The 16552-nt window shown below is 26.0% G+C and overlaps 3 protein-coding genes across 8 annotated transcripts; 2 read left to right on the top strand and 1 right to left on the bottom strand.

The window, feature by feature from the left end:
• Positions 1-235: 235 nt before the first annotated feature.
• LOC118069989 (acyl-CoA Delta(11) desaturase) lies at positions 236-4480 on the top strand. Of its 5 annotated transcripts, none has more exons than XM_035088379.1 (6): positions 236-445; positions 2277-2560; positions 3258-3388; positions 3497-3702; positions 3784-3969; positions 4059-4480. In XM_035088379.1, exons 2-6 carry the CDS (start codon positions 2338-2340, stop codon positions 4372-4374), a joined length of 1062 nt encoding a protein of 353 aa, XP_034944270.1. In that variant the 5' UTR covers positions 236-445; positions 2277-2337; the 3' UTR covers positions 4375-4480. The 5 variants fall into 5 exon arrangements, with proteins under 5 accessions (XP_034944270.1, XP_034944272.1, XP_034944273.1 ...); XM_035088381.1 differs by lacking the exon at positions 236-445 and adding an exon at positions 1418-1548; XM_035088382.1 differs by lacking the exon at positions 236-445 and adding an exon at positions 1849-1960.
• A 611-nt stretch (positions 4481-5091) lies between these two features.
• On the top strand, positions 5092-6912 carry LOC118070022 (acyl-CoA desaturase). The gene is made up of 5 exons (XM_035088424.1): positions 5092-5444; positions 5515-5645; positions 5734-5939; positions 6018-6203; positions 6515-6912. The coding sequence occupies exons 1-5, from the start codon at positions 5303-5305 to the stop codon at positions 6825-6827; spliced, it is 978 nt and encodes a 325-aa protein (XP_034944315.1). The 5' UTR covers positions 5092-5302; the 3' UTR covers positions 6828-6912.
• An 860-nt stretch (positions 6913-7772) lies between these two features.
• Positions 7773-13320, bottom strand: Desat1 (Desaturase 1). Of its 2 annotated transcripts, none has more exons than XM_035088422.1 (5): positions 13014-13320; positions 9506-9739; positions 8730-8860; positions 8226-8617; positions 7773-8138 (listed from the first exon to the last, which is right to left on the bottom strand). In XM_035088422.1, exons 2-5 carry the CDS (start codon positions 9699-9701, stop codon positions 7817-7819), a joined length of 1041 nt encoding a protein of 346 aa, XP_034944313.1. In that variant the 5' UTR covers positions 9702-9739; positions 13014-13320; the 3' UTR covers positions 7773-7816. The 2 variants fall into 2 exon arrangements, with proteins under 2 accessions (XP_034944313.1, XP_034944314.1); XM_035088423.1 differs by lacking the exon at positions 13014-13320 and adding an exon at positions 11388-11412.
• Between the last annotated feature and the right edge of the window lie 3232 nt (positions 13321-16552).

Raw genomic sequence — 16552 nt, 5'->3', positions numbered from 1 at the left:
ACTTAATCAATCTAACAAGCAATAGAGTGCTGACGACAGCTCAACAAAATAGCAATAATCTGTCATATAAATATGTGTTACAGTGAGAATATACCGTAATAAAAAAAAATAAAAGAACTAATTTAATTTTCTAGTTCATGCGCAGAAATCTTTGCGCGATACTTGAAGAGTAAAAAATAAATAAAAACTCTTGTACATTATTCTCGCATGTCCTCGAACTGAACCTCCTCGAAGACGTGACCAACACAGGCGTGATGTCGTCGGTAATGGTGACTTGGGAGTTCCCTTCGGCTTTTAGTTCATGCCGGCATGCCGGTGGTTAGTCACACGTTTTAACTCAGACTTTTTAAATTTAAAAAAAATACATCTTCCAAGTGCTATTATTCATCGTATTACTAGAAAAAAAAATATTTGTAATCCATTAATCATCTTAATACTCAATCAGGTACTGTAATTATTTCTTTTAATGCTAATAATATGTTTATTGCATAAATATTTATAATTAATTAATCAAATGCCACTAATATATCTATACCACATGAAAATATAAACGACTAATTATTTGATTTATAATTATTATGAACTATAAAACTCCGTTGGAAACATATAAGGATAAAATGCAAAAATAATAGTAATAATAAAGATAACAGCGATTCAGGCTAATAGAAATACTTTTTTCTCGTTTTCTTATTGTATTATTATCTACGGCGAGATACGTTTTTCATCACCTTCCAAACGTTCACTGCCATCGTTGCGTAATACGTTTCTAAAGCATGCGACAGTCCATTATATTACTATTATTATTTTATTAATTAGTTATTTATACCTTTAAATGATGTTCCCAGTGAAGCATATTTTATCGTACATTAATGACTAAAATAATCTATTTATGTGGTAATAATGTCGAAAAAATGAGAAATAAAAAAAAACAATAGATATGAATAATTAATAAATAAAAATGTTCCATAATTTTCAACACATTGAATATGAACGTGTATAGTTTAGTCTCTTGAGATCAGAGACAACGGTTATGGCTCTATTATCATCAATAAAAATGCCAGTTACATTAGTTAACCATACATAACAGATATTATTATTTTTTTCCTCATCTTCTATTAAACTTAAGATTGGAAACATTAAACTTATTTTTATCACTGCTATTATTATTATTTAAGTTAAAATCATTTTTATCATTTTCTCCCAAGAAATTGCTTAGCTTTATCGCTATCTAAAAATGAAAAAAAAGATAATCTGATTGTTGAGAAATTATCATTACTGTATCAGTTATAGATAAACTTCACACTTTGAGATTACAAAGTTACAATGGCCAGGTGTTCAAGATATATATCTTATATCTAATGAGTTATTTGATTACTTAATGACGTCAAATTCTGACTCATCCATTCGAACATAAATTGTACGACTATGCATTTAACACATTTCCCTATAAATATGTAGATTCTACTCTACTGTAACAAATTTGTCTCAGTGTTTATTGACAGTACACGTGGCTTCCATTCATTACTTTTTAAATTTTCTGAAATTTATGTGAGAAGAAATTATTTATACAATACCATTATAAAAGGGTATTAATTAAAGTAAACATTGTAATTGGCCGGCATTATTATCATTAGAAAAGGTCTCAACTTGTCATCCTTTCAAGAATGCAATTCAAATTTAACGGAGATAACCGAACTTTGACGGAAATGCATCAATGGCATCGGAGAGATCACGTGATACTATTTCAAATGCAGTTTTATGTTATCTTCTCTATTATCACTATATAAATGATTGACCATTTACAATTAATATCATTTTCGCTATTAGTTTTATAAAGTCTATTTGCTATTAATCTAATGGCAGTGATTCTTAGAATATTTTTATTTTTCATTAATTATATTATTTTTTATATTTTCATACGACTAATGAGCGTTATAATACATCCTATTAATAGCATACAGTTATAATTTTGATAAATATTCTTTTAGTCTTAAATACTTATGAGTAATAGTTAGATTAATGGTAGAAAAAAAATATTATTGTATAGTTTTATTTATCATGTTAAATTTATTTCGATTAAAAATGAAACAGTGCCAAGTCCTTCGTTCATAATATAATAACATGTTGTGGTATAATAATTATTTATTACCGGACGTTTGTATCACGAGTTAACAAACTTTTGCAATATCTACTTTATTTCATTATCCCTACGATATAGATAGATTTCATTTTGTCCTTTAGTTTTGTGTTACTTAAAGAATATTTTTTATTTACAGAATCTGGAAATTTTAATATCGACTCTCGGCCGGAAGGATCTTCGGCTCGAGAAAAAAAATAATGTCATCAAACAGCAAAACGATACCTTCATTTGTTATACGTGATCAAATTTATACTGATGAAAGTATAATGACGAAGTGTGATACCGAAGAAATTAATCAAAAACATTATATACCAAAAATAAAATGGCTAGATCTTAGTGTTCAAATATTTATTCACGTTGGATGTCTTTATGGACTCTATCTTATGTTTACGAAGGCAAAATTACTCACATCAATTTGGGGTAAGAAGGTTACATTTTTTATTGACCCGTTAACTTTTAATTATTTTTTTTTCTTCTTGATATAAAGATCTAACAAAAATGAATGGAATATTTTTTCCATTAATCTCAATGCCATTATAAATCATTTTTGGCACACATAAATCAACTCAATAATCTATCAGGTTTTTATGTTTGAGTAATTTTTCAAGGTCTGTTGATTAGAAGTAGATTTCTCATTTGTGTTTGAATGATTTTATTATCAACAAATAATTACATAAATTCTTATTAAAATAACTATTAAATGAAACTAACATACCATGCATTTTTGTTAATCAATTTTATATGTTTGAAAAGTACTAAACTCATTATTCAATAAGCTGTAAGAATATTATCCCAATTATAAATCAATAGTTGTCGCATATAGTCTCTCAGTATTTCTAGTATTCTACACCATTGAAATATAACTGAGCGGACTTCGAATTCTTTGACCCTTGGAATCATTACCATAAAAATCACTCTAATTGTTAGATAAGTATCGTAGCAAAAAAAAAAAAAAATGGAGCAATAAATTTTTTTATTACATATTTTATTTATTTTCATAAAACTATATATCTATTTACGTGATCTACTTAGAATTTGTGAAAAAAATGAGTTAAAAATGTGAATGTCAATTGATATAGCATGTACTGCTGGTAATAAATAATTTTTTTTTTTATAGCTTTCGTGATAATTTATACTTCTGGCTTTGGTATAACAGCAGGTGCTCATAGACTTTGGTCACATAGGGCTTACAAAGCTAAATGGCCTTTGCGATTACTTCTCGTGTTATTATTCACGATAACAGGTCAAGTAAGTATAATAATTGTCCAAAATGTAAATAAATATTACGTTTTTTAACATATATGAATAATAATTGAACAAATATTTGATAAATGATTCTTTTTGCTAAATTTACAGAGACACGTATATGCGTGGGCATTAGATCATAGAGTTCATCACAAATATAGTGAGACAGATGCTGATCCACACAATGCTAAAAGAGGTTTTTTCTTCGCTCACGTAGGCTGGCTATTTACTGAACCTCATCCAGATGTAGTAGCTAAAAGAAAAGCCGTTGATATGAGTGACCTTATTGCTGATCCAATCGTCATGTGGCAAAAAAGGTAGATTAGTCAATCAAGTTAAGAAATCATGATCAATAATTAGATAAATTATCATTTATCTTCCATCTTAATATATTTTAGATATTACATTCCTCTTTTTGCTCTTCTTGCCATTGGATTACCTGTTTTGACACCGTGGTATTTCTGGAATGAATCACTGTGGACATCATTTTGGGTCAGTTTCAATTTTCGTTTTTGCGTTACACTAAATATTGCATTTTTTGTTAACAGTGTTGCTCATATGTGGGGTCAAAAACCTTATGATAAGTAAGATTTTGATGAATTATTCATGAAATATTATTTAAATGTATATTAATAATAATCAGTGAGAGATAATTATTTTAATTAATTTCTAGATACATTTCGCCTGTTGAAAATATAGCTGTATCTATTGCTGCTTTGGGTGAAGGTTGGCATAATTATCATCATGTCTTTCCATGGGATTACAAGACTAGTGAACTTGGCAACTATTCATTTAACATAACAACAGGTTTCATAGATGCTTTTGCCAAATTTGGTTGGGCTTATGACTGTAAATCAGTATCATCAGGAATGATACGTCGACGGGCTAATCGTACAGGTGATGGAAGCCACATAAAAAATATATGGGGATATGGAGATGATGATATTCCACAAGAAGACCTTGAAGAATTAGAAACAATGCAAACATAAAGAAATACAATCAAAAATTTTGTCAAAACTTGTCATTGTACATAACTTTATGATACTTTATTATAATTAATGCACAGTATATTTTTATTAAATATCTAAAATAACATAAAGTTTATAAAAGATATTTTCTGAAGAAACAGACAAATGAAATGGCAAATGTAAATAAAAAATGATTATTGGTACATTCTATCATGCCCTAAGTATTATATATGTATATACATATATATAAATACTTATATATTATATACAGTGTACTTTTCTTTATACGAATATTTTATTATAATTATTTATTTAATAACATAAACTTCAATCATTTCTTTTCAGTAAAAGCATTTCAACTATCTCAAAATGAGAACATCTTTATTATTTTTCGGATTTAAATATTATTAAGTAAAAATAATTGTACTTATTTTAACTATATTTTTCGTATTAAAAGTTTAATAGAAAAATTATCCATCAATATTGTGAATACGAATAATAATATTTATAATAACAAATATAAAAATAATGATACATATACTAATCTTCTTCGTTCATAATATTTTGTATAAAAACTATTGTTTAACTGCCACTACTTTTTACATAAATTTGAATGACTTTCAATTTTTTAAAGATATTTTAACCAATGTATATATTTAATAGCAGTGTTCTATCAAACATTTAAAAGGAAATGACAATGTTAAGTTGACCAGTCCTGGATTAATGAAATTCTCAATAAGGTCACAAGGGTTAAGCAAAGCAGTTTGATAAAGAACAATTGTGGCCTTACAGTCTACCTTCAATCATTCAATAATTTACTTTGAAACTATCTTCCGTATCGATAACAAGTTTTCTAATTTATATTGTTGCTAAAAAAATTTTATAACTGAGACATAATTATCAAGTGATTTATTGTTGATATTAGAGATTGTATATACAAGTGAAAAAAATGTCAGAGGTCGAGAAAACTCCAGAAAAAGATGGTGAAATCCAATGGCATTGGGTCCTTTGGACTATTCATCTTTACATGTTAGGCTCTTATGGAGTTTATACTTTGTTAGCTAATGCTATGTGGATAACAGTATTTTTTGGTAAGTATAAAATTTATCAAGTTTTCTGTTTAAAAAATAAGACAGTTAATACATGAAAATATTTCCTTAGCAATATTTATCATATTTATTGGTGGACTTGGTATAACAATAGGGGCTCATCGTCTTTGGGCTCACCAAAGTTATGAAGCGCAATGGTATATAAAACTATTTTTAATGATATCTCATACTTTAGCCGGAGTTGTAAGTAAAAATACTAATAAATATTTGTTGCAATAATTACTGTTAAGATTATACGAAGAAGATATAAAAATTAAAATGTTGTTAACAGGGTCCAATTCATGATTGGGTTCTAGATCACAGAGTTCACCACAAATATTACGGTACTAATAAAGATCCGTTCAATTACAATCGAGGATTTTTGTACAGTCATTTGATTGCGAATATTAAAAGCAAACCAGCAGATTTTGAAAAAAATTCCAAGATTATAGATATGAGAGATATTGAAACTGATGGTTACGTCTGGTTTCAACGAACGTATTTAATTTATTTTATAGCAATTTTTGTTTTAGTTCATCATTTGAACAATGAAAGTAATATTTTTATTTATTTCAGATTTTATTGGCCTCTTTTTATAATAGTTGGATTACTTTTGCCAATCAATGCACCTGCTGAATACTGGGGTGAATCAATTGGCCATTCAGTATTAGTTCTTGGATTTTTCCGCTTATTAATATTACGTAATATGTGCTGGTTAATTCACAGTGGAGGACACATTTGGGCTCTTCAACCTCATGAAAAGTTAACATCTTTTTTGAATACTCTTTCATTAATATCTATGCTATTTTATTATCGACCTAGAAATCATGGCATGATTGCCATTGATAAAGAAGGAATATACGTTAATCAATATAGCAAATAATTTTAATATATTTACTATTTAGAATATTCATTGTGATAATTTTTAAAAATAACCGAATATACCCTTTTTTATGAGTATATTTTCGTCAAAATTTAGATAATTTTTTTTACTTATTTATAATAATAAACTGCACGATACATCATTATTATTTAAATAAACAGTTTGTATCAGGATTTATTGTTAATTTCAGATTTCCACCTGATCATACTTTGGTATTTCTAATAAGCAAATCTTACTGGCATCATTATCATTATCTACTACCATTTGATTGGAAATGTGGAGAATTTGGTTCTTATGATCAAGGCATTGCCACGAATACATTAAAAATACTCCATGTTTTTGGTGCAGTTTCAGGAATGAAAACTGTATCAAGTACTAATGTTCGAGAAGCTCTTTATAAAGCTACTTCAAAGAACAAATCATTATCTGAAACACTTGAAGAAATTAAAGCAGCTGCAGAATTAGAAACTGTTAAGACAAAACTCCAATATCAACATCATTGACAATAATTGAAGATAAAGATAATTGAATACTTCTGAATGTAACACTTTAAAATATTATTCAATTATAATTCACTGTTAATTTCAACATTGTTTTTGGATTTGTAATTTATTTTTATCAAATAGACTATTGTTAAATAATTGATTGTTATTATTATTTCGTTGAAAAATTGAAAATACATTTACTGTAAAATATATATTTATATTTATTGAATATTTATTTATTTTATTTAATCAATACCAATATAATCATCAGATAATACGGACGAAATATGATGAATTGTATGTATAAAGTAGAATTATAATTATTATTATTAATAATATTGATGCATTAATAAACAGACCATCATCATTAAAATTATCGATACATTCATTAATATTTCTTCGTGCGATTCGCGACCAGCACGAAGTTATAGCTATTCATTCATTGAATTTACTTCATTTTTTCTATGTTAATATTATATATATATATACTATAATGTTCTTACGAGCTACATTGATCATTTTTAATTAAAATAATTATTTTTTTGAATTTTTATGAAAAAAAAGATGAATTATTCTAAGTAATATTTCTGTGAATAACAGATCGAAAATCAATCGAATAATGAATCGTTGTTTTAAAAATTTCCTTTCAATAATTCATCTTTTTCCTTAGATTATGAAAATTAATGAAAATTATTCTTATTTTTACTTATGATACTACACATAATATGACCAATATCATAATTATTACTACTGCTACTTCTACGGCTACTACTACAACTACTGCTGGTATTATTACTAAACTACTATTATAACTACTTCTATGAAATATGAAAATAAAATATCAGTGGTGGTAAATTATGAGAAGAAAATAAATATTTAACAAATAAAATGAATCGTGAAATGTACACTAATAGTCTCAAACCATTTTCAAGTACATTTTATCGTTTCTTTTTTTTGTTTTTCTAATGCCTGAGTTAAATTGTTTTTTATCTTATCAATAACAAATTTTACTGATACTTTGTATGATTTGTAATAACTGCGGATTCTCTCTCTTCAATGGTTTGGTCTTTATCACCCCAACCCCATACGGGATGTGTACCGTCACCTGTTCTTAAAACTCGATGTTTGACCATGTCGTTTGATACTGTTTTTAAGTCGTAGGCCCAGCCAATTCTTGCGAAGAAATCGATGAAAGCAGTGGTAAAGTTCCTTTTATAGTTTCCAAGTTCAGCTGCTTTGTAATCCCATGGGAAAACATGATGATAATTATGCCATCCTTCTCCTAAAGCTCCAACTGCTACTAAAGTATTTTCAGCGGGATTCATGTATCTGAAAAGACATAAATATAAAAATTAATTCTCATATATTCAGTTACCGGGAAATGAAGTTGAATAGGAGTTGAAAAAAAATTATTACTTGTCGTATGGTTTTCCGCCAAAGAAGTGAGCAGCCGAATTAACCAACCATGTCATATTTAATGTAAAAACATAACGAAGTAAAGTTGCTACGAAGTAGGACTCTAGCCACGACTCATTCCATGCATAAACAGGAACAATTGATGGAAGAATAAAGCATAACAGTGGCATAAGAATGAAGTAATATTTTTTCTGGAAAGCTACTACGGGATCGGCTTCAAGATCACTCATATCAATTCCTTTGCCTTTTTGTTTGACATCTGGATGCTTTTTGCAAAGTAACCAACCAACATGTGAGAAGAAAAATCCACGAGTGGCATTATGAGGATCTGCATCAGTTTCACTGAATTTATGATGTACACGATGATCTCTCGACCATTCATAAATGCTGTTCTATAATATAAAATATTTCCGTTATTATTATCTATTTATTATAAACTTAACTTGTGTTAAGAGCCAAGTTTTTTTTTTAATTATATTATAACTGTTCAAATATAATACTTACTTGAAAAGCTAGTGTATTGCATAACATGAGGAATATTCGGAGTGGTAATTTTGCTTTGTATGCACGGTGAGACCATAATCTATGTGCGCCTGCAGTGATTCCAAAACCACTAAGTAGGTAAAGGAGATATGCTGTGAATATTAATTGAAAATTAGTAATTAATTTTTTTTCTCATTACTTTAGTACCAATTTAAACTACGTATATTGTTTACTTTTATATTTGTTTTAATTTTATCAAATTATATGCAGATATATAATATCATATCTTAATGCATTTAAATCAATAACATTTGGAAATTTACAAAATATGATAAAATTAATGATAATTTATGTATAAAAATAAATTTTTTGCTATGTTCCGGTTTTTACGATAAGTCTGTCTTAATCTTATCTGAGTCATAAACAAAATATTTAATTAGACGTTATGTTTTTTAAAGATAGAGCATATAATTTCCTTCTATATGAAGACTGATTATTTCATTTAGCAAGTAATCTCAAGAATAATTTAATGATAATATTTTATTTATCTGTGATAATATTTTATTTTCTACCGAGCACCATTTGTTGCATTAACATTCAACAAGTCGTCGTTTAGATGATGTTTGACTGTTAAAACATATGAAGAGAATCCTGTTGAATGTTTTGTCCTCGGCCTTTCAAAGCCAATTGTGTCTTAATACTCATAAATTGTTCTTAATTATTCAAAATCAAATTTTATTATTTGATATTTTATATACAAAGAATAAGTAATTTAAATAGAGATTTTGATAACTCACCATAAGCTAGGGTTAAAATTTTTGCAGAAGTCAATGCAAGGTATACTCCATAAAGAGCACCGGCGTGGAGACCCAAGAAAATAACGACATTGGTCCAAACAATTTTCCTTTTAAATTCAGGTTTTGGTATTTGGTTCTTTGCTAGTTCTTCTTCGCAAAGAACATTTGTGAGTGCAGTAGTAACATTTGGTGCCATTACGATTTCTTCCTCAGTACGATACTGACAATTTAATACTGAAAACAAAATTAAGGATATTCATACAATGAATAACACAAGACATAACTTACTTCTAATATGTACGCATGCGCTCAATATTATTACGCATCCTGTCAAAATCTACTAGTTTTTTATCTTATATTTGATTTTTTATTTGTGAAAGCCATTTAATAATTATAATTAATATAAATATTATCATATTATATTCATAATTGTATCATAATAAATTTCGTGATATATATGTATGTAATTTTAAATATATATGATAGACAAATAATGTCAAATTAAAAACTATTTAAAGACAATAATTATTCAAAAATATTAACAACGAGAATAAGATGTAACAAAAAAATTTTTGTTAAGTAAAAACAATAAATTTCTCATTACAAAATTAAGTAATAAAAAAACATGATCAATGTTTCACATTTATTGTGAATAAGAACAATATTGTCTAATTGTGTGTACAATAAGATAATAATATTAACAATTTTGTACATGCAAACATTTATTCAATACTCAAACAAATAAGCTTTATATAAAGAATATTGGATGAAATTTCATTGTTATGCATAACAAAAGTAATCATTGTTTTGAATTGTTTCCAAGAAAAACATTTTATTTATTATTCTTAATAATCTATTATCTTCAAATTGGCAATATTTGCTCTTTGAAATAATTTATTTTTTTATAATAAAATCTCCTTTATATCTAAATTAACGACTGATAAAAAAAATTATTTCATATCTCTAAGTAATGATGAAAATATTACAGAGGTTAGCTATTTGTAAACAATCATTTTAAATTGAACATTAATTAACTTCATTTTAATTATTGTGAATAAAAATAGTAACTAATACTTGTTGAAATATTTCAGATTATGTCAACATGTTGAATATGTTTAAAAAATTTGTTTCGAATATTTCATTCACTATTATTGTAATTGATAAATAATTGTCTTATGTTACTTTAATCTCAAATATTTCTGTAGTTATTATATTTATGAATGTTTTTAATACTCTGTCTAGTTTAGTATTGTTAGCTAATTTATGTTAATGAATTACCACCCTGAAAAGTATCCGCTAACTATAAGAGAACTGTATTTAGCATCACTGAGATAGTCTATTGACTACCTCATGAATCTTGTCGGCAAGTGCATGAAGCGCAAACTCAGAAAGAAACATCACAAGCAAGCATATATCGCATTGATGTTGAATTACATTTTTGAAATTGATATCATTGGAAAATAATTCCGTAAAATAAAATATGACTTGAAATAAAATTAAATTGTTGATAAATTAAAATGATTATAATTTATAAAATATTAAAACTTTTTTAAAAAATAGATCATTATAGTTCAAGTAATGTATAAGTGTATAAGATCTTCACGATAACAACAAGTAAATGAATCAAATAAATTGTGAAATTAATTAAATGTTACAAGCAAATTTAATTAGTAATGAAAAATGATTGATTTCTATGATTAATTTGTAGTTCATTGTATAATATGTTAAGTATATAGCAAGTTATAAATATGTGCATTGTTATCGTAACCGAATCATCCACGCGAGGTCCACGTGATTCAATATGAATTATTACAGTTGGTGATTCCGTTGTAATTCAATATTTTTGTGTTTAAATACAAAGTTCATAAACTTAGTGACTCACAACTCTGAACTGTATTAGCATCATGATAAGCACGTGGGTTATGTGAATTAATAAATATTCAAGTCCTGAGAAGTTTTTTTTTTAAATAACTCGTTGAATTGATTGCTAATCTATTACATATGTATTATGATGTGTAATAATGTTCGAATGATGTTAAAGAGCACTAACTGAAAATATATTTTTACTATAAACTCAACTGATATAAAATAAGTCGTACTAAAAAAAATTAGAGATGTTAGATGTATTAGTAAAGCATAGGGCACAGGCGAGTCATACTGACCAATGAGAGCCGAGTTAAAACCTCGCGCCACCTAAAACTGACGAATCCTAAGAACGACCGGAACAGCTGGTGAAGACTCGCGCGCGATCATCAGCACGTATAGGAATATTTCTACTTATCTCTTTCCTTTTCTGACCTTCGTTCCCAACCACTCATTCTTATTCAACGATACACAATTTTCCATACGAGACACGTGAATGTTTTATTGTCCACGTGGACAAATGAAATCTATTTTGTCATTTGAGAGCTTCAAAATATCTGTTATCAATTTAATTTAATTTATTTTAAAACCAGGGTAATTTATGTTATTCGTCGAAATTATATCTTATTCTCTAATTGTTTTGTACCTAAAATACTCTATTCTTATGACGAAATGTATTTTGTTATAATATTACATCATCCTAATATTGAAATTTATTTTTGATGCATTAAACTGTGGTTTGTTTTTTTTTCTTTTACAAAATAAATAAATTGCTTTCATTTATTTAAAAAAAACAGTTATTTTTCTGCTGTTTAAATTGTGGGGTCCATAGATTTAGAGTTAATGATAACAAATTTTTTCTTATTCATTTTATCTTATGAGATCCCGGAAATCTTTTAACAGTCCAACATGACAACTTTCCCCATATTAGATAAAACATGCTTTACTTGATTCATTTCCTTAACTTCCTTAAAATACATGCAAATAAATTACATACTATTATAAATTACATTTAAGCTCACTTGAACTGTCATAAGTCAGTCAAAGGTTGAATGGAAAGTTAATCAACTCAAACTAATTTTTCACTTAAATAATAATTACTCCATAAGCATTGTTCAACAATAATAAAATTTAATAAACTTTTATGACTGTGTAATTATGATACATAAAAAATTGATTATTTCACAGAAAAATTTATTTTGTAAAAATATAAAAAATTACTTGTAACATTATTTTTTTATTGAAAATAACGGTAATAATAATTTTTTTTTATGCATTTTGATGCTATAAATTATTTTTGATTTTTCGATACTATACTAGTTTTTATAATCTAATTGTTCTAAAAAATGTTCAAGTTGCTTCACGATTATTTTATTAATCTATAAATTAGTAGAAGCCTATAGAATATTCAGATAAAAAATATAAACAAATAGTACAATTATATTAATAACAATTTTCCCGTTATTAAAATGTTATTATTTCAATAAAATATTTATTTATATATAATTTTTTTATTAATAAATTAATATAATAAGTAAATTCATTTAAAAATTTTACAAATTTTTAGAAGAGCTTGAAGGAATTTGTAACACCATAAAGCCAGGTATAATAAATACAAGTAACGGAAGAAAACGAGTTTTCTTACCTATAATTTGGATGACGCCACGAAGACACAAAGCCGGCTTCTAACTTACAATCAGTGCACAAGATGTAAAATTTCACGTGGCTTTTAGTTTAATAAAAATACTATTTTCGATATTAAATGATACTTTTCCAATTAAAGTGTTTGTATTTATCCACGTTTATTCTTTACTTATAATCGCCAAGAAAACCGTTGGAAAACTCGACTACGTAGACTGGAAAAGAATCGTGATGAAACATTAATTGACACTAGGAAAATCGACAACATGCACGAGATTAAATACAAGTCGGTATCCTGGGCTATTGTGAGCCTGTTGTGTCGACTACAGAGCTCCAAGTGGCCAACTAATGAAACTCATCTAGCCGTTATTGTCAGGTCTTTTATACCGTTCAAATGGTCAAAGATGCTACTTCCAGGTGAATTTGGCTACTTCTAGTATAGTTTAATATTATTATTATTATTGGATCATTATTTTTAAATTTATAAAAAATTTTTAAATTTTAATTACAACGTGATAGAAAATCAACATAATTCAAACAACGAAAATTCAAACAATTTATTTAACAATTAAAATGTGATAGAAAATCAGAAAATTTAAAACAATTATTTTTCTATGAAATATATTACTCTTTATTATAGTTTTTGACTTATGATTATTTCGAATAACTACTAATCTAATTGAATAATTAAGCATATTGATAAAAATTAACATATGTAAAAAATAAACTCATAAATATTTTTACATTGAATAGATAATCATTATGACTCATTGTTACAGAATAATTTCAGTATGAATTATGATGCTTCTGAATACTGCAACTATCAAAAAAGTTCAAATTAAAGTTTTACTATTTCTCACGGATTAACACAATAAATTGTTGTCACCAAGACAAAATGTAAATATCTGATTGTTCTATGACGCAAAATATGTACAATGTAATCATTTCACACGTCATAAATTATCAAGTTTTAAAGTGACCTTATTTGCAAAAATAATTATAGTTAATTGAACTTTTCTTAATATTCTAATACTTTTAATGAATCTTTTTTCTTTTAAAACTATACAACGTAAATCTTTTTATATGTTTACAAAGATATAATATTAATTAATTTTATACTTTTTTATTTTCACAATCAAAATGACTGGCATCACCTTTACGCTTAATAGTTCAATTTCTTGGATGTTTGTTTCAAGTTATGAGCCCAGCTAATTTTAGAAAAAAATTTAATCTACAATGTTGTTGGATTATAAACAAGATAATTAAACTCTACAACTTCAAGATTCTGAAGAAAAATTGAATTAATAATTATTCCAACCTTTGTTCTTAATTATTAAAGTTTTTTATACAAATAAATATTCATATTTGAAATTACATCGTAGGTAGAATGTTTCATTTTGTTTTAATTAAAATAGTATAAGCACAGTAACACACTTATAGACAACACATTTGTCAAAAATTTTACAATTGGATTATTAAGAATATCAGTGATATCAAGAGAAATCCATCGTATAACAACTTCCGGATGTTTTTTTATCATTAACTATCCAATCTGAGCAAAGCCAGAGACCACGATTGCTATAATAAGAATCAGCGTCAGTCTTAATATGTTTATGATGAAGTTTGTGATCTCTTATTCTATCATAAATTCGATTCTGAAAGTAATTATTGTAATTATTGTAATTACTTGAATATATAATGAATGTAAAATTATGAATATAATTACTATGCTTACTATAGTACAAAAATAGTTACAAGAATACAGAGTAGCATTTTTGTTTTATACGTACGATGACACCAAAGATGATGAACTTCATCAGTAATTCCTCATCCTGATAGATGACTTATTAATCTAATTTCAAGAATAATTCTCATACGAAATGTACACTTTTATGAGCCTTAAAAATAATTCCGATAATTATAAATTGTTACCAGTATTTTCTGATAACATACCTGATAAAATAAGAATCTTCCAACTTTAATATTACTAGTTTTGTAGTTCTTTGAAGTCAGATTGATTAATAAATTTTGTTACGTTTTAATAAATCGTTACAGTATTTATAAATAACTTTTAAAGTAAATTTATAGTAGTTTACGATAAATATGGTATAATATAAAAATAGTGGTGTTTTCAATATTGAATAAATTTTGAATCTATCCTCCTTCAAGTAATTGTAAAAAAATCCATCATTGTAAAAATTTTTTCAGCCAGAATACTCATTTAGTAAATATTTAGTCCCAATGATAGCGTATATTATGGTCTTATCATAAAGTACTCATATTGTGAATTATTAAAATTCAATCATTCTAAGTGTTCATTTGAGTATAAATATTGTTTTTCCACTAGCCCAATTATCATTTCCCATATGACGCGTATAAGATAATCACATTGATATTTCTAGTTCTTGTTGAACTAAATTATAGTTAACGACTTCTTTAATAGATAGACGAAATTATTGATAAAAATGTAATTAAGTAATTTTTTAAAAATTAAAACAATATTTAAAATGTATTGATAAATTTTAATGATACATATTTGCAAATATGTGTATTAATATTTTATGAATTTTTACTATTTGAAATAAAATATTTTATTTGATGACTTTTTGAATAAAATTATCACTTATTAATGAAATAAAAAAACGTTGATTACAGAAAAAAATTTTCACTACTCGTTAGTAATTACTTTTATGTAGATTTATTTCTTCTAAACTATAAAAATTAATATATTCACTTTTTAACAATAGACATAATAGAGAGAATGACATTACAAAAACTTATGAAATACTGCATCAATATATGAATGATAGTTGAATATGTAATACACGTGATGAACTTGTCACCTTTTTAAAAAGATGCTTATTCAACAATAAATCAATTGTTGGGTTTTTTAATATTAATAAATTTGAAGATATTTATTCTGGAAATCTTATATCTCAAAATTAATAGTAATCCTTGCAATACATTTAAATGAATATCTGTTATAGTTTTAGAATAAAATTATTATTTAGATTTATATGCAAATTTCATATTTTAGATCTAAATTAATGTTGAAAAAAACATGTCATTAAAATAAAAAAAGTTTATATGCATTTCAAAAGATTTAAGTTGTAATTAAAAATATATTAATAAAGATATTTTAATGAAATTAAACTTATCTTAAAAAGAGTTAATAAATGAAGTAAAGGTTAACGATCTTACTCATTGAATAAATTATGATAAATTATTTTAATGATAATATTACAGATATGCTATCTTATTATTAGTTAATAAAGAATAAAAAAACATAAAAAAAAATAAACTCTTAGAAAAAAAATCAATTAAGAATATTAATTTAAATAATTTTTCCAGGTACATGCTACGAATATTCAAAAAGTTAAGGAATGCTATTGAGAACAAAATTTTATTTTTAGTAAAGATGTTGAATATTAAAATCGAAAGATGAGTAATCGCGGGGTGCAGGCAAGTCAGCAAATGGGAAATGAACGATGGACATTCTACTTGTTATCAATTAACATGATGCTTTAATTATCATTTAAGCGA

Source organism: Chelonus insularis, unplaced genomic scaffold (assembly GCF_013357705.1).
Source record: "Chelonus insularis isolate UGA/USDA-ARS -01 unplaced genomic scaffold, ASM1335770v1 contig_4_pilon, whole genome shotgun sequence".
NCBI lineage: Eukaryota > Metazoa > Arthropoda > Insecta > Hymenoptera > Braconidae > Chelonus > Chelonus insularis.
The sequence above is the reverse complement of the archived record's forward strand: the minus strand, read 5'-3'. Positions and strand labels throughout refer to the sequence as shown.

Excerpts from the sequence above, each read along its gene's own strand:
- Desat1 (XM_035088422.1), bottom strand. The coding sequence starts at position 9,701 with ATGGCACCAAATGTTACTACTGCACTCACAAATGTTCTTTGCGAAGAA. Across the intron at positions 8,618-8,729 it reads GCAATACACTAGCTTTTCAA|AACAGCATTTATGAATGGTC; the intron begins GTAAGTATTATA and ends TTTATATTATAG. Across the intron at positions 8,139-8,225 it reads GGCGGAAAACCATACGACAA|ATACATGAATCCCGCTGAAA; the intron begins GTAATAATTTTT and ends ATGTCTTTTCAG.
- LOC118069989 (XM_035088379.1), top strand. The coding sequence starts at position 2,338 with ATGTCATCAAACAGCAAAACGATACCTTCATTTGTTATACGTGATCAA. Across the intron at positions 2,561-3,257 it reads ATTACTCACATCAATTTGGG|CTTTCGTGATAATTTATACT; the intron begins GTAAGAAGGTTA and ends TTTTTTTTATAG. Across the intron at positions 3,703-3,783 it reads ATCGTCATGTGGCAAAAAAG|ATATTACATTCCTCTTTTTG; the intron begins GTAGATTAGTCA and ends AATATATTTTAG.
- LOC118070022 (XM_035088424.1), top strand. The coding sequence starts at position 5,303 with ATGTCAGAGGTCGAGAAAACTCCAGAAAAAGATGGTGAAATCCAATGG. Across the intron at positions 5,646-5,733 it reads CTCATACTTTAGCCGGAGTT|GGTCCAATTCATGATTGGGT; the intron begins GTAAGTAAAAAT and ends TGTTGTTAACAG. Across the intron at positions 5,940-6,017 it reads TACGTCTGGTTTCAACGAAC|ATTTTATTGGCCTCTTTTTA; the intron begins GTATTTAATTTA and ends TATTTATTTCAG.